General features: G+C 54.3%; 1 protein-coding gene across 1 annotated transcript in view; it reads right to left on the bottom strand.

The window, feature by feature from the left end:
* CNTN4 (contactin 4) overlaps positions 1 to 22,252 on the bottom strand; it is a 371,545-nt gene that overhangs the window by 181,648 nt on the left and 167,645 nt on the right. The window contains exon 3 of the mRNA XM_087824678.1: positions 10,234 to 10,379. Coding sequence (XP_087680804.1) covers positions 10,234 to 10,288 — 55 coding nt within the window. The 5' untranslated portion in view covers positions 10,289 to 10,379. The remainder of the gene's footprint in view (positions 1 to 10,233; positions 10,380 to 22,252) is intronic.

Raw genomic sequence — 22,252 nt, 5'->3', positions numbered from 1 at the left:
CTGTAAGTCTCCTTAGCTCAAAAATGGGCACAACGGCCTGGCTGGTGCGGGTCAGTAGTTGAGCATCAACCCATGAACCAGGAGGTCACGGTTCGATTCCTGATCAGGGCACAGGCTGGGTTGGGGCTCGATCCCCAGCAGGGGGTGTGCAGGAGGCAGCCGATCGATGACTTTCTCTCATCAATGTTTCTCTCTCTCCCTTTCTCTCTCTGAAATCAACAAAAAAATAGGCTTAATAAAAGAATCTACTTCTCCAGGTGGGTGTGCACACTAAACGAAAACACACACGTGTGTGTACACACACACACACACACATATATACACGTATCTCACATGTCCCTCTCGGTTCTTTCCGACCACCAGGCAAACACCCTACACACGACTGCTGGTTCTATTATTAAGACTCAGATTAGGGTTGTCAACATCATCATCTTTACCTAAATGAAAACATAAAAAGAATGTCCGTTTTACCCGTCTGCTAAAATTACGTAAATGTGCTCAATGTGTAAACTGTAATTTGTTTAGCAAATTAATTTGTATGCAAATCAAAATAAGAATTATGTATAATTCAATATGCTCCTCTCCAAGGAAATATGCAAATCAGGGTGGTTACAAGGTCTATTTTAAACATTTAATCTTATATCTACAGTTGAACTGCAGGCTCCTTAAGAGATTATCAATGTTTGGATGCATCTGCACATGTATTCACTGGCTGTTTTTAATTATACCTTCATGTGAAAGGCATATCCTACAGAGCTAATGTTTTTCAAGAAGTTTAGACTCTGAGAACAGTGTCATCTCACGAACTCCTAGGAGGGCGAGAGTCCAAGGGCTGCTGTGTCTTACCTGGTATCAGACGGGTGATGCTGAGCGAGTCTCCCACTGAAGGCTGAGCCTCCCAGATGTTCGTATACCCGCTCGTGTAAGCACCATGTGAGTCTCCGCTCACCTGCCCACTAGGAGGGGGACCAGCCTGCTTTCCCCGCAGGACGGGCTGCCCTCAGCTCAGGTCATCCTGCAGCCAGGGCTCCACGCTCCAGGCAAGGGGGCCTCCCCGGGACTGAGGCTCCGAGGGGCTGGGAGCCTTGTTCTAGCACCGACACAGCCCACCGGGGGCCACGCAACCTGCTACCCTGTGTGAGCTGCCTTAGTGTCGGCTCCACTCCTGGCAACTGTGAATGAGTGACGTCCACAGTGTCCCGGGAAGGATGGTCCTGTGTGACCTTCCTCTGCCCTTTCCAAACAGGACCTACTCCTTTCTACCAAAAGTACCCCATCCCGCCCTGGCCACATGGCTCAGCTGGATGGAGGGACTCAGGACGACAAACAGAAAGTGGTGGACAGGACATTCAATCACGTGTCCTGCAACAAGGCCGGGCGGCCCCCTCCTGCTTTTCCTCTGGATCGTCTGCTCCCAGAGGAGACCAGGGGCCACGGGTGAGGGGACACGAGCAGCCACGCGGGAGAGCCCTGTGGTGAGGCACAGAGGCCTCCCACCAACGGCGGCATCGACAGGCCAGTCATGTGACCGAGCCAACTGGACAGTGACCCTCCAGCCCCTCGGGACTTCAGAAACTGCCCCCAGGTGACACTGGGCTCCCACTTCTTGCTGGACCCTGAGTCGGAACCAGACGCTAAGCTGGTCCCAAATTCCTGACCCAAATAGGTTGCTTGAGATTATAAAAGTTAATCACTGTTTTATGAAAAGACAAATAATGAAGAAAAGAGGGTCACATGAAAACGCGATTTATGTGACTTTGTGGGTGCGCCTGACCCCTGGCGGGTATCGTAGCGTCCAGTTTTGGCTGGAAGACGCGATCCTTTGGGTTAGCATTTCCCGAGATGCGGGACGTGTAACACTGACAGTTGAGATAATTTTTAGATCGTACCAAGACAAGACACTAAATAAAACTGACTTGCTTAAGAATAAATTCACTTTTCTTTCAATTAATTCTCTCTGAGTTCTTCTGATCAGATTAAAGACATCTCAGTTGACGCCAACATGTCTTAACAACCTGTCTAATGTGTGACAGTCTTATTTTGTGGGGAAATTTCAGGACTCAGCATCCGTCATCTGAGAACAAGTGAGGCTTGAACACGTTGTTGCTAAAATATTTATTTTATTGTTATTTTTAATTCATAACAAGCAATATTGCTGTGATAACATTCCTTTTAGTAAAAAGCTGAGATGATAAAAAATTGAACTAAATAATAACACAAGAAGAGTACAGATTGGACCAGACAGAGAACTGAACTTTGGGCAATGCTGGCCTAGCAGGCTCATTGGCTTTACTGGTTATTTCACTCATGCAGAACCTCAGGTCCTAAGTGTCACAGTGAATTAGTTACAGTTATAAGTCCAGAAGGTGGCAAGTAAATAGAGTCCCAGACTCCTCGGGTCTCTTATAATTCTAGCATCCAAAACGCTAAAGACCAAAATTTAAGAGTGGTTTCTTTGCCTGTGTGTTTACTTATGGCTTTTATTTTTGATGTTTGTAATCGCCTTTGGTTTCTTCCCAGTCTTACTGACATATAAGGGACATGTAACTCCGTGTGAGCTTGAAGTGCGCCTCGTAACCATCTGCTCTGTGATATGCTGCCCACTGACCAGCACAGTGAGGGGGGATCGCTCGCCTTCCCTTGCCGGCCAGTTACAAGTTCCTCTTCCGAACTGATTTCAAGTCACTGAACAAAACATACATTTATTTACTTTTTTAATTCTCACCGAGGACATGCTTTAGAGAGGGAGAGGGAGAGAGGGAAACATCGATCGATCGGCTGCCCTCCGCACACGCCCCAGCAGGGATCACACCAGCAGCACCGACGCGCGGTGTACGAGGGCGCTCAGCCACCTGGGCCACTCTGGCCGGGCTGAACGTGTTTACTTTTTGTTTATTTACTGGGTTGGAGGCCATTCTAGACAATACGAGATCATAGACAACCGTGAAGTGAGACAGGGACGATCTGCTCTCCCTTCCCTCGTCTTCAATGCAGCCAAGGAGCAAGCAGGCGCGATCCTCGGGCCCACGAAGGCCGCAGCATCGGCGTCCCATCCGGCTGTGTTTCCAGTTAGGTGCCTATTTCGTTAAAACCGAGATTTTGTGCAAATATTGCACCACTGGGGAGAAAAGCCTTCCCAAAGAGGGTGCCCAGGAGCTCTGCTGAAGGGAAAGCAGGGGACGGGGAGGGGGGAGGACTCATTTCCACTCGACAATTTCCACTTCGCAAGGCTCACTCGGGTGCATCTTGCATTTGCTCGTTTTACCAGGAGGTCCGAGCTTCTGAGTAAAATTCTGCAGAGAACAGCTGATCAGGTTCTGGCAAAAACGGTCGACCCAACAATACTGCTGCATTTTCATGATTTACTCTTCTACTTACGGATGTGAATTTGTTTGGGTTTGGTTTTCTCCTTTGAATTATCGCAATTCCCATGGGAGGTGCTATTTTATTCTGTGGACAAGGTCTTGTGAGCGAATGTCACCCCCCCTTAGATGCAGCACCGGAGACCACACATAGCAAGCGCCTGCCCCATCTGAGTCTATGAACACATGAGCCCGAGTTTTAAACAAATAAATTAAACTTTACCCGTTGCAACTCAGAGGGAGGTGAACAGTTGGAGCCTGGAGGAGTGTTTAAAGACAATTTCATTAGCTCTGCATCTGTATTTTAAGCTGAGATATAATTAGACTGAGAAAGCAGGGGAAGGTGGGAGGCAGGGAGGGGAACATCTCAGAGGGGGTCAGAAATAATGAAGATCCCACGGGGGGTGCAGAAAGCAGGTGCCGACCACGGGGAGATACAAGCTGGGGCTGAGGAGAGAGATCTCCGTGGAGAGGAGGCAGAGACCACTGTCCTGTGGCTACAGACAAGAAATAAAGTAGCTCTGGGGGGCGGCACCTACACAGCGTAACCTGGTCTCCTCCACAGTCACGGAGCCAAGAGTAACGTCGATTTATCTCAGCACCACGCCCAGGTCCGCTACAGGTCCCACCGCGGGGCAGCTTCTGACCTCCTAGCTTTAGGGTTCATTGACGAGAACCCTGGGTTTCCCCGGATTTCCCAGTAAGCCACGCAGGGCGCGTGAGTTTCAGGTAAATTGTTTTAGCCACGAGATTACAAGCTCCTTAAATCTATGGACTAGGTTACAAATCTCTTGGTATTTCATAGGAAGCAGTAGATGCTTAGGAAACTGTCGTCAAATACATGAGTAAATTAATGTCGTGTGTAGCATTTTTAAGAGGAACCGGAAGTTCTAACTCGTCTCGAGGAGGAGGCAACCTCTTCTGATTTATCTGCCCGCGTCAAAGGCCTGCCCGTTGCTGCCCAGCATCACCGTCTTACGACGAAAGCAGCTGACAAAGGCAGTCAAACCTTTCATGAAAACGCCTCAGGAGTAAAGCTCACACCCGTTTACATAAACAGTGTGGACGTTTTATGATGTAACGAGAGTGACGGCGTCTCTACCAGGAGAAATGGCCATTTTGATAAAAATCAATCAACTGCGGCCACCGCTTCACCCTTTGTCTGGAAGCCGAGCGGGGGAAGCGGGCAGAGAGGGGAGCCCCGCGCCCCGGCCTTTTCCTTTGCCCACACGGGCGCTGGGCGGACAGGAGCACGCTGGGGCGGCCCGGGGCTCGGGCTGCGGGAGGGGCCCGTCTGTGCCCGTGGTGGTGCCAACCGTGGCCTGAGGGGGCAGGCGCCTCCTTCTGCGCCTCGGGCGGTGCCGGGCGTGCCCTGACTCCTGTCCCCACGGCCACGCGCAGGGTGCACGTCCAGCGGGGCTGGGTCCTTCCTGGCGGAGGTGCCGGCGAGCGAGGCAGCCCGGCGGGGAGCGGGGCGCCTCCCCGGTGTTTTGTTAGAGGGCGAGCCCCGAGAACAGGAGCTAGTGTCCGCACACGTCATGGCACGGCGGGCCAAGGCCCGGTCTAAGCACAGGGCAGACCCGAGTTCGAGCGCGGCCTCTGCCCGCACGGGCGCCCCGGGCAGGCGCTGAGCCGCAGGCGCGGGCGGTGTGTGGACGGGCTCCCAGTCCGGCCGCCGGCAGGGAAACGCTCCGCCCACGCGTCCTCCTGTCGGGACTGACGTGGTCTCGCCGCCACCAGCCTGCCAGAGGCTGTGCAGCAAGCGTTTTACAGACTGACGCCCGCAAAACCCATTAAGGGCCTATCAGAGCGTCGTGGGCCGGCCTCGCCATCGAACCTGGGTCTCCGCGAAGGGGACGTGCCTGGTGGACGTGGCCTCGGGGAGACCGGAGACCGGGAGTGAGGAGGGTGGGCCGTGAGGCCCACGAGGGCGTCTGAGCAGCCGCCAGCACGACCGCCCCTGACTCGTGGCCTCCATGGGCTCCTCTCCTCATCACCGCTGTGGTGGTGCCGGGAAAATGCATTTAAAGGTCTTCCCTTATTTGGAGTCACCAGGTCCTTCTCTTTTCAGGACCCCTATTCCTTCGCAACTTCATGCACTTCCAGGGGCCCCGTCACAGGGGCTCCCCAGCCCTTCCCGGGGCCAGCCCCGGACGGTGGCTCCAGCGAGCAGATCCTCAGTGTCCTGGACCCACCTGTCCTGGGCGCCTGCTGGTCCCGCCATGGTGACGGCGACAGTGACATTCGCTCTGAGCCCATGCTCTCAGCCAGCACTCTTCAGAGAGCTCTACACATTTAACGGGTTTAATCGGATTTGTTTTTCATAGGTATTTACCCGTATTATTTTATCCCCATTTTACAGACGGGGTCACCTTGCAAAAAGGGGAGGGAAAGGCAATCGGTGTGTTAGAAACGCTGCTGTACAACCTTCAGCCACCGAGGAGGGGCGGACGCCGGTGCGCGAGGACGCCGATCCTGGTGGCGTGACTGTCATCACTGTCCAGACGACAGGGACTGTTTCACTCCAGCCTGAACTGCAGTCTCAGGACAGGGCCGTGCCGGCCACTGGCGGGTCCTTGCATGTGAGACTCCCGGCTGCTTGTGACGGGGTGAGCTCTGTGGACACTGCCGCATACAGAGAATGCAGACGTTGTCCCAGTGCTCGCGAACCCCAAAATGAAGGTGACAGATACACCCAGCGCACCCATGTTACAGATGGGACAAACATCGCTTGACCCACAGCAGCAAAGCGGCCGGCCGCCGAGTCTCACGTGGGAGCCCAGCTCTCGCCCAGCTCTGCCAGTGGCCCTCCCGGGCCTGGTCTGCGATGCCACAGGCGAGTCCCACGTGCCGGCCTCCGGCCACGAGGAGCAGCATCGATCCCACGTTGCAACAGAGAATCGCCACCCCAGCTGGCGGGGGGCAGCGAACCTGCGGGCTTCCCCGGGTCTGTTTCCTTCCACTTTTCCTGATTCGCTTCACTTGACAGAGTCCAGTCTTTTTTTCTTCTAGAGTCAGCAGGTCCTAGGCTGGATCGGTGAGGGGGTGTTTACGGTTCGAGGCCCCGCTGGCGGGGGCAGCTAAGGGCGCTGCTCATGATCCCGAGTGGGCGGTTTCCGGCTTCCGGGCTGCAGGGCCGCCCCACGGCGGGCGGCGGATGGGAAGCGCCGCCCGGTTCCCTCTTCACCCCGACATGGTCAGTGCCCACGGGTATCTTCCCACCGTGGGGGGTATTAGGTTCCTAACCTGAGGCTCACGAGGAGCTTCGCGTTTGCGGTGCTATCTTCAGGGCACTTCCTGCCCAGTCTCTTCCTGAAGTCACCCCGGGGTCCCCGCTCCTGCAAGCTCCTCGGCTCTCTCCTCCGGCCTCCTCCGCTCCGCCTCCTCTCGCGGCCACGGCCACGTAACAGCGGGAGTGACAGGGGGCCGCAGTGGCCTCGGCAGTGGGGGCCGAGCGAGCCGGGCTCTCGGGAGACGCACAGGCCCTGCGTGCACTCAGGGTCCACGCAAACTGCCCTTCACTCGGCTCTCTGGGTCTTAACTGAATACTTGTAACTTCTGCGAGGACAGGGGCGGCGGGAGGCTTACCATCTGCCCAGAACGGCGAATTATTTGAAAATCGCCTGCTCCTGTGTTCGTTCTCGGGAGCAAATATGAGAATCTCGGGAACTGAAACACGGCGCCCGGCTGTGCCGTGAGCTGGGCATTGGGTGGTCCTTTAGCAGACACGTTTCCTCCAGTTTTCCACAGTCGCCAACATTCCCTATTGTGTTGTACAAGTCACTCAATTTTTAAGAATGTTCCGCTCTGTTTCGTTGCTTGTTTTGCTCACTAGGTTCCACATATAAGTGAGATCACACGGTGTTTGTCTTTCTCTGTCTGACTTATTCCACGCAGCACAGGACGCTCTAGGTCCGTCCATGTTGATGCAAAGGGTCGGATTCCCTTCTTTTCCACGGCTGAGCAGTGCTCCCCGGTGCAGATGTGCCGCAGCTTTTCTATCCACTCGCCTCCTGAAGGACATTGGGCTGCTCCCGTACCTGGGCCGTTGTGACTAATCCCGTGGTTAACAAGGGAGTACACGCTGATGTCTGAGTTATGGTTCTGGATTTCCTCAGATAGATGCTCAGAACTGGACTCACTGGGTCATGAGAAAGATGTTTTCAATCTTGAGGGGAACCTCCATCCTGTTTTCCGTGGAAGCTGCGCCAGTTTGTAAACCAGGCACAGGGAACAGAGTCGGTGACACTGTGACAGGCCTGACGGTGCCAGCGGAACGGGACTTGTGGGACACACGGGTGTCCAGTCACTGTGCCGTGCTGTGCGCCTGAAACTAATACAGTACCAAGTGCCAGATAATTAAAAAATAAAAATGTAATAAAAGAAGAAGGAAGAGTGTTCCACACGCTTGTCAGCTTCCTTCACGGACAAGTCTTTGCTCTAATTACTGTCCGAGGCCGAGTCCAGCGCTTGGCAAATGGGCAGAACCTCCCATCACACCGGGAACGACGCACCGAGGCCCTGAAGCAGCCGGCGGCCCCTTCGGGGGCGGCTCTGGTGGGAGGGCCGGCCTGTGCCCTGGGATCATGGGTCTTAGGGAAAGGGGTAAGAGACTCACGAACTATGGTAAACGGCACAGACGTACACATTTCCCCTGCAAAAAACTCACCAGATGCGCACGCCTAAGGAGCAGAGAAAAGAAAACAGTGAGCAGGGGGGAAATCTGCTCCAGACTCAGAGAGCCGCGTGCTACACAAATGAATGAAATCGAGACAAACAGCAAGAAAACAAAAACATTAATTAAAGCTTGACTTCACCTGCACCGAGGGAGGCATGTGGTAGGAGCATACTAATGCCATGCAAAGCAGTTTTCAAAAAAGGACACACAGAAACAATCAATAAACTGCTTCCCCAACTAAAAGTGAAGAGACACAGGTGCGCATCTCAGGTGAGAACCCAAGTTTTTCAAAACACCATGGAGATGAACAGCTTCCTTGATTTTCAACCCTTCAACTTCGAGCTATTTATTTACTCAGCACAGTGAGTTCAGTAAACACACGGCTATAGCCAAATGCTGAGAAATCGGCCGGCCGCCCTGTGCTTTACGGAGTGTTTATCCCAGAGTCGCGAGGGGGTAGGGTGGACTGTCTCAGGCGAGGCCTCATGTGGGGAGGGTCCAGGTGCATGAAAAGCTCAGGGAAGAGCAGGTGGGCGCAGAGCTGGGGCTCCCTGCAGGTTCTGACCAGAGGAGGAGAGAATCAGCAGCTCTGCAGGAGATGGCTACGTGTGCAAACGCCCATGATGGGGGACTCGATGAAGGCAAGGAGTTCAGGGTCATAAGGTAGGGCATTACCAGGCTCACCGGGGAGCACGAGTTTACATTTAAAAACACAGGAAGATCCCAGCTGGTGTGACCCGGTTGGCTGAGCGTCGTCGCAGGCACCAGGAGGTCGCCGGTTCAATTCCCGGTCAGGGCACATCCGGGTTGTGGGCTCGGTCCCCAGCAGGGGGCGTGCAGGAGGCCGCCGATCCACGACTCTCATCATTAATGTTTCTCTCTCTCCCCCTCTCCCTTCCTCTCTCTGAAACCAATAAAAATATATTTAAAAAAAATAGGGAGATGGAATAGCAGGATGTTTAGAATGAGTCTGCACTGTGAACGGCCCAGGTCAAGGAGGCAGCGACATCCTGTCACATGAGGGTCACAGCTATGGACTTGGAGTTGGTCTGCTTGAGTTTAAGTCTTATCGGTTCTGCCACTGACTCGCTTGGTGTCCTTGGCGGAGTTTCTTAGCTCCCTCACGCTCCAGTAATAATATTAATAGTGATAGTCATAAGAGTAACAACAGATAGTAAATACGTCTAGTGGTCATGAGACAATGAGGTGAGAGAAGGATCCACATACACTGGGATGGCCACGGCCACCCCGAATCGTGTAACAGTTGTGAACAGTTTGCTACCTCAAGCTGCTAGTCTGTCCAGCTACAGGACTCAGCTCACCGAGCAGGAAGGGGCAGTGACTGTCGGTCTCGCTCAGGACTGTATCCCAGTTCCTACCACAGAGCTGCTCCCCACAAGGCGGGTCCTCGGTGACATTATGTGAGTGAATAAGTGCTTGAGTCAAGGCAGTGGTGGTTCAAACCTCATTTACATTGTAAAGGTGCAAATCTACTCCAGGCATCCCTCCTGGACTTGACATTCTGAATTACAGAGCAGGTCAACTAGGCACATTCCTGGCAAACCCAGAGAGATGCCCACCCCGGCGGCCCGGAGGCCGGTCCTCTGTCATGCAGGTGGACACCGCGTCACAGACGCTGCCGATGGTCTCAAACCTTCCAGAAACCGAGAAAGCCTCCAACAGCACCTTGGAGCTTTCTAAAGCCCCGTCCCGTAGCTGACCACAAGTACAGGGTGAGCCCTGCTGTCTTATGCATTCTGGCTCCTGCTAGTGTATTGAACTGAAACCCAGAGAGAGTCGCTATCCAACGATGGAATTATACCAACAAAGACACAGACAGAGCTCCCACAGCGACTTCGGTCCACGGTGCCAACGCCCGTGACACCCTCAACCGTATCGTCGGGTTTACTGCTCAGTATCTCCGTGCAGCTGAGCACTGGGATGAGCGAAAATAACAACTTTCACACCAAACAATGGCTCACACAACTCTGAAAGGACCAGAAACATCAGCGCCAGCTTCGGACACCACCCCGTGGAAAGAGCGGCTAAGAGCCATCAGCGAGCGCACTCAGCAGCTGTCCCGGTCCCCGCGCGCAGAGTTGGATCACCGCGTCTGAAGTGAGGGCCCCGCTTGAGTAAGTGTGAAATACGGTGGCGTCTTTTAAATCAGAAAGTTTAAAAATGGCACGCTACCTGCAAGGCCCACCACGAACGACTGCAGGACGAGCAGTTCCCATGGCAACCTCATCTTCAGTCTCGAGGTCAAAGGAGCCTCGCGTCCAGTAACAAGCGGACAGGACAGGGCAGCTGCTGCTTTTAAGTTTCCTTCAACCTGTAACCTGCGGGAGAGAGGAGACACTGCCGTGAGACTCGGGAACACTTCCTGTGGCCTCTGCAAACTGCTGTTTACTTGCATGCAAATAAGGTTCTACTGGGAAGACAGGAGGTGTTAAATTATACACAGGAAGCTGGTGTCTCTCCCTTTGTTTCTGCCAAACAATATGAAGGTGGCGACTGGAGACGGCTCCCCAGGAAGAACAGGCCTGAACCAACTGGAAGGCAGGGGAATCGACTATTTTTTACAGGGTCCTTCCCATCCCTTAGTCTCCAGTCCTGAGTCTTAATTATTTTCTAACTAATGCACCCAGGCCATTGAGTACAGAGGGCCTGCCACTGAACAGGCAGGGTCATCCGGGGTGGGCTGGGGGAACCCCAGGGTTTAGAACGGAGTCATGTGTGGGGAAATTATAGGTCAGGTCAAACCTTTCCCACGTTCCACGTTTTGTCCCTAAAATGCAACAGAAACTGGAGAGAAATTCTACCCCCTCTGAGCAGCTGTCTGCTAGGTTTTTTGGACAAATAATTCTCCCATTTGCCAGGGATCTTAAAACAGGAGATGTCAGCGGACAAGGCAGGCTGCCGGTTCTGTGAACCTACAGTGACAGAGCAGGTCGGCGACTGAGTGAAGCAGGTGGGGGCACAGGCAGGTCCTGTCTGAGGGCAGGTGCCCCTCCACTCAGGCTCCTGGCCAGCAGGTGGGCACAGGCCCAGGGCTGAAGCAGTGCCCATGACTTTCCAAAGATAAGATGAACATATTTTTGTATTTTGAAAATATCCCAAGATTTAAATGTTAGAATCAGATCAAATATTTTTTGAACACTGTGTGAGCCAAGTGAAGCCACAGGTCCTCAGGGGCCAAAGGACTGCGACAGGATCTTAGCTAAACAGAGATCACTGCGCCTGCCCCTCCCGCCCCCCCCCCAGGCGTCTAGGGAGCACCTTTGCTTGTGGGACACTCAGGGAGGCCCTGGGCCTGCCCAGAGGGGGACCCCAGCTCTGCCCTCAAGGACCTCCTTGTCCAGGGGGCAGTGACCCTCCACTTCATGCTCAATGTGCTGCTACAGAGGAGGGGCCTTCCCGGCCGGGACCCTTGATGGAGCAGATGAGCTCCCACGGGGGCTGAAGGAAGAACGGGCAGGGTGCCTGTTACTCATCAGCTAATCAAATCGACGAGAAACCCAGGGAGCCCGACACTCGAGCTCTCCTTACAGTCGTGGCTACAGCCAGTCCTGCGGGCCTGGGTGGCAGCCCCCCGGCTCCCTCTCCTGGGGGTTACTCGTGGCTGAGTGAACGGAACCTCTCTGAAGGCTGCCCGGTGCCCTCAGATGCACGGTCTGGCTGTTCATTACGCAGCCCCTGTGGCACCGCAGACAGTGACCCGGGGCTCATCTCACCCCCGCTGAGGACGCCACTGCGAGCGAACGCGGGCTCGCCGGAGACCACGGACCCAGCGCGCTGACCCAGGGCTCGGCGCTGATTTATCCGGTGTGGGCCCCGGAGCCTCTGCGTTTACCAGGCAGCCAACAGGAAGCCGACAGGTCCCCTGTGTGAGGACCAGGGGGACTCGGCGGCCGGCAGCTGGGAGCGGACAGTGTCTCTACCGAGGGTGTTCCCGGCCCTCCTGACATGCAGGCGGTGAGGCCCGCGCAGACGGAAAGGATGTGCTGGTCAAAGCAATCTGTTAACGTCCTCAGCAAATGATCAGGGTATTAATAATTAATCCTGCGAGGGAAATGTCATCTCGGACCCCGGGATTGATCTACAATAAGTCATTTCTCGAAGCAATTAAAATTAGCTTAGGGACGGATCCAATTACACAACCAAGATTTAATCCATGATACGATGCTACATACGGTGTGTTCCTGTTAGTAGCGGTGGGTTTTTAGGATGAAGGAATCTAAGGGCCCCGCGGCCTTTATTTACATCCGGGTGGGGGAGGCTCCCCTTCACCAGTCGGAAGGAGCAGGGCCCTGGCGGTCATCGGTCTAGCGGGCTGGGGGGCAGGGCTGCAGGCTGCTGCAGGGAGCTGGAGATTGATGAGTCTCGTGTGGGATTGTGGGGCAGGATGCGAAGTTTCATAATTTCGGTTTCTCTGCCAGGGCCAGAAGGAGAGCTGCGGATGAGCCTAGAGTTATGGCCGCAACCGGTCTCCCCTGCGGCTCGAGGCCCCGGCTTCATCCCAAGGTGGATGGAGCAGAAGGGAGCGTGCTCAGCACTAATCCGGGACCTTGCCCGGGAATTAGACCCGTAAATCCTGGGAGGTGGGACTGGGTTGCTTTGCCTGGCTGAGTCAGAAGATGGATAACCGAGAATTCTCAGTATATCTTCTCACACTGCGTCTCAGAGCAAAATTCCTGCAGCCTCCAACCTTCAAACGATGCTGATACCGACAGTCAGGCTCAGGACCCCCCGTGAAGTGCTGAGGACAAGCCTGGTTCTCCCCACACGTCCCGTTTCCCGAATCTACTTCAGGGTCTGATCCTGTGATTGTCGGTTTCAGCTGCTGCTTGATTAAAATTCTGCGGGCACCGAAACAGTCTAATTCAGCTCAACAGGGGAGTAGGTGAACTTCCTGTGTGGCAGGGGCGGTGCCCGGGCTGGGTGTGCACAGGTAACAAGCTCACTGTTCACCCGGCGGGGGGGCGGCCACACCTGTCCTCCCACCCAAGGCAGTGCAGGTAGAGAGTTTAGGGAGCACCAGGTCTGAGCGAGCACAGCCAAGAGCATCCCCTGCTGAGCCAAGGTGGGGTGGGCAGGCCGGGGGCCGCGAGAACGCTCGGCGAAGGACTGACAGTTTAAGCTGAGCCCTGAAGGACAGGCGAGAGAGGGGACAGCAAACAGGCAGGCGGCTGAGAACTTTGGGTGTTCAAGCTACTGCGACACAGGTCACGAAAGAGCCACGTCCGCCCAGCCAGGCCGCTGATCTGACCCTAGTCTGACCCTGAGCCTCCCGCCTCCAGCTGTGGGGCACATCTGTGAGATGACGGCGCCGATGCCAACCCGCCAGGCTCACCGAAGGATCGGGGAGAGCACACCGAAGACGTGAGCCCGGCCCTCGCCGAGGACAGCACAGCACAGCCAGGTCAGGGGCGGGTCCCCAGCCAGCCCCACATGTCTGTTAAAGAGCTTGGACTTGACTCTGAAGGCCAGGCGTGGGTGGTTCAGTGTGGGAAGGACACGAGTGTGCTGGGAAGGAGAATGACACGCGTTTTGAAAGCAAATATCGGTCATTAGCGTAGTGAGGCCTCACACTCAAGCCCTCCCAGACAGAGCTCAGGCTCGCCGGTCGGAGGGAAACTTTCCTTTATTCATCGATAGTCAGGAGGCGGGTGGAGCCGAGCCGGGCGCAGGGCAGGTGGTCAGTAACTGACACACGGGTGAAGGGATGCGCGTAACTAACATCTCCTGTGGACCTACCTCGTGCTTTACCATGTTTATCATGTAACCCTCCCGGCAGCCCCGCAGGCACCGCTGTCCTCTAGACCGTCGCAGCCCTGGGATCGGGCTAGGAGAGGCTGTGGGACTGGGCTGTGGGCCAGCGTCAGGCATCTAGAATCAACGGAGCCAGGACTCGAATCCATGTCCTCACACTTCAAGCCCTGTGCTCCCCCCCCCCCCCCCCCCCCCGCTGGTGTTGCTACGTGCTGTTGAGTCCCGGGGCCTGTGAGTGACGTGTCCACGGGTCCTGTCCTCACAGCCCTGCTCAGCTCCCATGGCCTCAGCCTGTGCCTTCTCTTCGGGATCAGTCCATCCCATGTTTGTCTCCTCTCTCCCTGCCGCCTTCCATTCCCCAGCATCATTGTCTTTTCCAAAGAACCCTGATGTGCCCCAAGTAGGACAGCTTCGGCTTTGTCATTTTTGCCTCCAGCGACGATTCAGGCTTAACTGGCTCTAGGACCCACGTGTTCATCTTCCTGACGGTCTCCACAGAGCTCTCCTCCCACCTCGCTCTCAGATGGACCCACTGTTTCCTATCAGCCTCCTTCAGGGTCTAACGTCCACCTCTGTGCACAGGACCTGGAAGACCAGGGGGTGGGTGGTGTTGGCCTTGGTCTCTACGGCACCTCTTTGCTCTTGGTGACCTCTCCTAATTCTCCCGTTGCTGCCCTGCCACGCTGCAGCCTTGTGACTTCTTGGCTGCGGCCTCCACGTGAATTGAAGACTGAACCGAGGCGAGCACAGTCTGTAACAGTTTCTCCCTCTTCATTTTGTTAAGGCTGCATATTGTTTTTGTAGCCATGATTCTGACAGAAATGCGAACAAAACAATGTGTCTTTTAAGACAGGACATGAAGTCTGATGCTGACTCTTCTCTCTAACTCCCCTCTTCTCGCCCTCCTGCAGAAGCGGAGCCAGATGCCAGGGAGCCAAAGTGCAGAATATTCATAACACAGAACACAGCGTGGGCGTCGGCGCTGAGACCTTGTCAGAGGCTGCACGTCACGGGTGTGGATGCAGAAGTCTCCGTGTGACACGCGGCTGTGAATATGCCTCTCACCCTCTCGGCGTAAGAACGACAGAAACATTGTTTCCTTGCTAATTATTATTAGGGTGCAGCCATCCTAAGGCTGGAAGTTTAGAGAGGCTCATCCCCAGCCCCCAGCTGGACGGAGTGTTTGCTAACTCCCCAGCCAGCTACTGAGGGGCGCCGTCAATCACAATGGCGGGAGCAGTGAGCAGAAGCGAAAGCAGGAGAGGACTCGGGCGCCCTCCGAAAGCGACCTGTCAGTCACTGCGATGGGAAATGGCATCAGTCAAATCTTGACGCTCAGCCCGTCAACAGATATTTATCGAGGGCCCGTGACTCAAAGGGCGAGGCGCAGGATTCAGACTCAAGGTCAGGGGCTGAGCCCACAAGGGCGAGGCAGCTCTGCTGGGTGCAAGACTCCTGACTACACACGTTAGTTCGGATGTCAGGTGAGTGGTGCGCAGTCTGTGTCCTGCGGTTGTGGCAGCCGCTTCTTCCTCGACAATGAAAATTCACATCCCATCAGCCATCGAATGAGCGTCCACGGGTCCCTCCTTCCCCGCGTTTCATTCCCTTTCCCGACGTCCTCCCTACTTCGAGGAGAGGGCAGGAGTGGTGCCTAGGAATGGCGACCAGGCCTGTGTCGCGTGGGGTCTCTCACTGGGCTGCTCGGGTTTTTCACGGTGCAGTGCAGAGAGAAACAGGACGGGCCCGGGAGGCACGTTCGGAAAACCACACCTGCGAGCCACGGGGCGGACGGCGGGCCCGGGGCCCTTGTTTAGATCATTCTCGCTGGCTCGGGGTGGGGGTGGGGTGGGGACTGTCCCCATCACAAGACCTCGGTGGAGAGCACTTTGAGGGAGTCGTCAGCGACGGTGGACTGTGTTCTTTATTTAAAGGCTCGCAGGTGGAATAGCGTCTGCCTGGTGTGCTGTTCTAACCAAAAACATAATGATGACTGCAGGCAGGCATCCTCTGGGGTAAAAAGCCAGCCAGCCAGCATCTCCTCCCTTCGGTCTCGGGAGGAGAGCTTACACACGCTGAGACCAGGACAGTTCTACACATCAACTGTGAAAAACCCGATTTTAAAGTTTCTTGGAGAGTCCACCCACCCACCATCAGTTTCTCGACATGCCCTCTCCTGCTAGGGCCTCACTCTGCCTTGATGTGGGACCCTGACACTTTGCTCCCACGGGGACCGTTCGCACAGAGCCAAGGTCACCCCCGGTATCACAGGGCATTTCCAAAGATGATGGGCTGAGGTGCCGAATAGCTGGCTCCCGGGTCAGGGCTGTGTACCCGACGGGCAAGTTTCTGCGCCAATAAAAGAGGGGGGCCTGTCCTGAACGGCATCATTGTATCGGGAGGGGGGTGCTTGGAAGATACTCAGTGAATGAATCGTAGTCACGGTGCCCTGGTCACCCCCACAGCCCTGTGAGGTGTCTTGGTTCCCAGTGTGTGTCATCTCTCCACCCGTCAAGTTGGGTAACACACACTGCTTTTCAGTTCCACGTATGGAGCTGTTACTGGAAATTTAATTCCAAGTCACAAATACATCTCCAGTATTCCCAGTCTCCCCTGGTCATCCCTCACCGTCCTTCTTTAGAGGTCACCTATGTTCACTGGACTAGAGTAACACAAACACGGCTCCCTCCCCCACTCCTGCTCCCCAGAGGGCTGCCTTCCTGAGCGAGGGGCCGCTTTGCCGGTTTGCATCTCGGTATCGGCTGAAATGTGCTCAGGTCACTGTTTCTTGATGGGGGGTCTTCTGGATTCGTCCGTTTTATGGATGATGGTAACTCAGCTCCTGTACAACCGCTCCCAATGACAGTCACACACACGTGCAGACCTGGCTCTACCGTTGTCCAAGTTTAGTGCTAGCACTTAACTGGGTTAACGATTTTTCAACTGAGCTTCAGAGCATTCTGCTTGTATTTCCTTTTTGTAGTACTTGGGTTTTCCTAAAGTTAGCAACTCTTTCTTTCCCCTATCTGAAGTTTCTAAGAATATATCACAAATTCACCCTAAACATTCTGTCATAACCAAAGCTTTAAATGTGTTCGTTCAACCATACCTTGTGGTCCTTCAGTTTGAGTAGATATTTATTCAGGACATGTGGCTACTGAACACTTTACAATTCAGTTGAAAAACCAATGGGCATGGTTTGCCTTCAGCATCATTGATTTAAAAACAGAAAAGCCAGGAATTCAAAGCTACACTTATGTATATTATGTGTTTTATGTACTTATCCACATATACGAAGCGTATCTGTGAGAGTTTCCAACACAACATGTGTAGTTAATTAGCAACATAACAGGACATGCGATTAAACTATTAATGTTGGCCTGGTGGGCGTGGCTCAGGGGTTGAGCATCAACCCAGGCACCAGGAGGTCCGGGTTCGATTCCTGGTTGGGGCACAGGCCCGGGTTTCGGGCTCGATCCCCAGTAGGGGGCCTGTGGGAGGCAGCCGACGAATGACTCTCTCTCGTCACTGATGTTTCTCTCTCTCTCCCTCTCCCTTCCTCCCTCTGAAATCAATAAAAAATAAAAACACTGAGGTTGGAGGCAGTGGGTTGGTAGAATATAACACAGAACTGAGGAAATGATTAATAACAGCGTTTACAGAGCACTTACTATGTAGTGGTCTCTTACTAAGAATTAACTCATATAATCTTTAAAACAACCCTTTAAGGTGGACAAAGATATCATGTTCAAGGGTTAAATGCATTGTCCTCAGTTTGAGCTGGTAAGTAATGGAGCTCTAGATGCTTTCCCGTGAAATGTATTGAGGTATATTTTACACACACCGAGAAGCATTCTTTTTAGTGTAAAATTTAATGAGATTTCAAAAATTTATGCAGCCATATAACCACCACCATCGTTGGGATGTGGAACATTTCCATCACCCCCAAAGTGAACCCTGGCGGAGTAGATATGGAACCAATTCTCCCGACTGTCACGCTGTAGGTTTATCCAATAACAGGCAACTATTGTGTGTACAGAACACACAGTGTGGCATTTACTCTTACTAGCCTGCTTCTCAGAGGCCCCATCTTTCCTGTAGAAAGTCACTCCCTTATTACAGGGAAAACCGTGAAAGCAGGTCCCGGCTGGAGACCCGAGAGGGCAGGCACCACCCCTCCTTCCCAGTCCTGGAAACTGGACGCTAATTGAGGGTGTGGCCCCTTTCTTGCTTAGCCCAAGGGCATCCCTGGATCTTCCCAAAGTAGCATATCAAGTAGACAGGACAAAATCAATTTTGTTTGCAAGTAAAATAAAAATTCCTTTGCCTTGCCGCTGGTGGTTGGAAACATTAGCTCTGTAATTGCACAGGCCAGGTTTAAATCCCAGCTCTACCGTTTGGCTGCTGACCTTGGGCAAGTCATTTAACCCGCATTCCCCTCACTCTCCTCTTCAGCAAAGCGACAGTGAGGGTGCCGGGCTGCTGGAAGAGACCTGAGGACGATCCGTGGGACGGGGTTCTGCCAGCTGTAGCTGAGCATGGCGTGGAGCAGGTCAGCTTGGGAGAGGAAGGTGGCTCTGGAAGCGGGTGGCTGCAGGAAGCACACTGGGCCAAAGGGGGAAACCCCAGGACACCCCCCCCCCCCGATTCTGCCCTGGGCATCACAGGAGAGCAGACAGCGGGAACCAGGGAGCAGGGACGTGGCGCAGAGACCAAGTCTCGGTCCAGCTTTCTGGGTCCTGGGCAGGAAACCCAGCAAACTTACCCCAGTCACCCCTGCAGAGCAGGAAAGCAGGGGCTTAGCAGCCCTATCACGTTGGCGTCCTCTGCCCACTGGTGAGCGGCCGCGCGCCAGGCCTGCTAAGCTCCCACATAAATCACCGTTAATGAAGCGTGCTGCGCACAGAGACAGCAACAGGCACTTTTTAATCACCTGAACTAAAGAAGAGCTAAAGGTAAGCACAAAACACTCTAATACCTAATATATTAGGTGCAGGATTTAAGCGGCGAGAGCCCTACGCCTCGCAGAGTCTACTTGGGGGCAGGGAGAGGGGGAGTGAGCCCCGCGAGTACATTCATCATCCGTGGCCCAGCCTGGCCTGGGAGCGCCGGGCGGCCAAGTCCCACACCTGCCGCCCAGAGGCGGGGTCTCCCTCGCCGGAAGCCGGCATCAGGCTGCGGGCAGAAATGCGCCCGCCACGAGCGGCCACAACGAGGGGCCAGCCAGCTTCTGTGCCGTGGGCTTGGGGTCCTGTGGGTCAGATGGGCTGCTGTCCTGAGAGGCGTATCTCAGAGCCACGTCCTCTGGTCGCCGACTGTGGGCCAGGGTCAGGATGCTTCCAGAGCACTCTGCACCCTTCTGCATCCTATTTGGTGGGAAATACGGGTCCAGAAGCTCCCTGCACCCTAAACAGTGCCATGCAAGCGCTCACCTCCATTTTCTTGCCTTATGCACCCCAATCTGCATCTCAGATATGAAAGGGGAGAGTGATTCGCTGGTGTGTTTTCTCCTTGAGTGTTTATTATGTGTCAGTATTGTCCAAAGACTTTTAAAAAATGTTTTTATTTATTTCAGAGAGAAGGGAGAGAGAGATAGAAACATCCATGAGAGAGAAACATCATCAATGGGCTGCCTCCTGCATGCCTCCTACAGGAGATCGAGCCTGCATCTCAGGCATGCACCCTGATGGGGAATTGAACCCGTGACCTCCTGGTGCATGGGGTGGTGCTCAACCACTGAGTAACACGGGCCAGGCTACACAAAGATTTTATGCAGATGATCTCACCCTTATTCTAACTTAGGGAGGAGTGTCTGTGCCTCTCCCATTGGCTGAAAAAGAAAGTGAAGGCTGGGGGGGGTTGGTAAATGCTCCTTCCCCTGCTCTCCTCGGGACCCGGACGTGGCCAGTTCCCTCTGAGCTGTCAGTGCACACACAGCACCGACATCCCGAAAGAAAGCAGAGGAGAGGGCTGGCCGACCTGTGGGCAAGGGGGCCTTGGTCTGCGCTGGTGGGGCAGGTCCTCGGACACAAACCGCAGAGACTGGATTACAGCCCGTGGATCCGGGGCTGTTAGCGGGCCCAGGCTGTCCCCTCCCATGTGCAGCAGAAACTGTCCACGCGACAGTTTAGGAAAAGTTTCCTATTGCCCTCATCGATGAGTGATTATCCATCTGGTTAGTACGGTGACTGAAATAGGGACAAGTGATAACTGGTCTTTTTTAGTCAGGGGACTCGGGACAAGCTGGGCAGACGCTCCGGGTTCTCAGAGACCCAGATTCCATGCCCGGCCTGTGACATGCGGAGCAGATGTCCCTGCTGCTCTGGGTGTGAAAGGAACGAATGCCTGCCATCTCCTTGTCACTGTTCTATTTATGTTCTCACTGAAAATGCAACAAAGTGATCACTTCCAGTTACAATGTGGCTTCTACCCGAGAAGCTGCAAGGGACGGCGTGTTAATTCTTGGTGTGTTAATTCTTGCAGGCCGGTCGGGGGAGGGTTGGGTTCTCTTACAGTCATTTTTAGGCAGGGAAATGGAGGCATAAAAGAGTGCAAGGAGTTTACAACATTTAGTAAATTAAGAAGAAATATGTGTGTCTGTCTAACACTAAGGCTGGGGGGAAACAGGAACTTCACACGGGAGAGACTTAGCTGACTCCCTCGTAATCAGGTGACCAAGGCGACATCCCCAGTGGTGGTCACACTGGCCTTGTGCAGCCTCGGACGTGGCAGAGGTCACATTTATGGTTCCCTACATCGTGTCCAGAGCAAGTTCAAAGATCATGCGAGCTTGCTCACAGAAGACACGCCGGTCGGAAGAAAATTCACGTGAAAGAAGAAAGTCTGGATGCCGAGGCCGCAGCCCGGCCGTCGATGCCGCTACTTTGTTGCAGTCAATTAAGATTCGACTGCAGAACAGCGGAGGGAGGGGCAGGCGGCCACGCTTGCGGCTCTGAGCGAAGGAAACGGGCCGAGCGCCGGCTTCTGGCGCCGAAAGCACAGCTCCCGGGCTTCCCTAAGCTGCTTATTTACTACGACTGCGAACTCGTCTCAGTGACACGTGAGGTCTACGCACAGACGGGAAACGGGAAAACGGGAACAGGTGTCGCACTGCAGACGGGGTGGGCAAACAGGTTACAGTGTGAGTGCACGAAACAGTTTACTCTCGTCAATTTATGAACTACTGCGTTATTTTCCATACGAACAACGGTAAACCTCCTTCTGCCCCACCGCGAGTGTGTATTTATGGCATCGACCTTCCTGCTGCGATGAGCAGTCTGGGCCACTGGCAAGTGAACACGCAGCAATTCTACCCCCTGTTCACTTAGGTTTTGAGACTGAGGCTGAAGCGGAGACGTGGCAACGAACAAAAGGAAGATCTGACAGAGAGCACATCCCAGGGCTGCCGTTCACGTCCACGCCCGCCCAGCTCACGCTGCTACTTTACCACCTACGGTCCCTCGCGTTTCAGCCGCGAGTTGCAAGACGGACTGTCAGTGGCGGGATAATAACTTGATGAAACGTGTCCCGCTCGTGCGCATGTTCATGTGGGCATCAATGTACACAATCTCTCATCTGACTTCCCTGCACAGCACTGCGGGCTCAGGCCTGTCTCAGGCCGCCTTGGGGAACCTCTGTGGGAGGGACACCAAATGACTTGCTGGGAGACAGTCACCGCGATGGATGGAAAGAACAGCCCATGCAAATTCAACCGATTCCAAGCGTCCCGCGCAGGGCAAGGCGGCAGGATTTTCCTGAGCAGAGGGAGGATTTTTGCACGTCCTCACTCCTCTCAGCTCAGCGAAGCCCTGCAGTGGGGCTGGTGGCATCAGCGATGGAGAAGCGCCACCTCTTCGCTTCGCTTGGGCGTCAACCCCTCTGCAGAGATTCCACTTTCCCCTGACCTCCCGCAGGAGGGGAATGAGTGGGTCTGGGGGGTCAGGTGGCCTCGGTGAGGTGGCCCGGGAGGCCAGGGCGAGATCAGGGGAGAAATGCTCGCTTCCCTGACCTAAGGAAACGTCGGTGCACGTCTGTACAGAGTAGTGAGAGGGCCTGATTCTTTTATTTCTGTCTGGTAGTTAGAGGAAGTACCAGCTTCAACGCCTAGGAGAAATGAGCGTTTTTGTTTCTTTAATTGTTAGTCCACACGATGAAACTCACTCGAACACTGGCTTGGTTCGGGATATGCCTGACACCGTAAACGGCTAGAACCAAGCTGTTCGGCCGTTGGTTTAACAGAAAACAGTGAACTGGAAAGAAATAATTCAGTTAACGGTGACTTCTGCTGATGTACATTTGAGGAAATGAGAGTTTTCTCTATTTCTAAAATTCAGCAGAATGAGCTAAAACCCTGTTTCTCCTGCGCTTTCTCTCCCCATCTATTCTGACTTCTATCCCCGAGAACATCTGACAGACACTGCTCCTCGTTTTGGGCTTTTCT

The sequence above is a fragment of the Miniopterus natalensis genome, chromosome 15 (assembly GCF_054644295.1).
Source record: "Miniopterus natalensis isolate mMinNat1 chromosome 15, mMinNat1.hap1, whole genome shotgun sequence".
Lineage (NCBI taxonomy): Eukaryota > Metazoa > Chordata > Mammalia > Chiroptera > Miniopteridae > Miniopterus > Miniopterus natalensis.
This window is presented reverse-complemented; position numbering and strand designations above follow the sequence as displayed.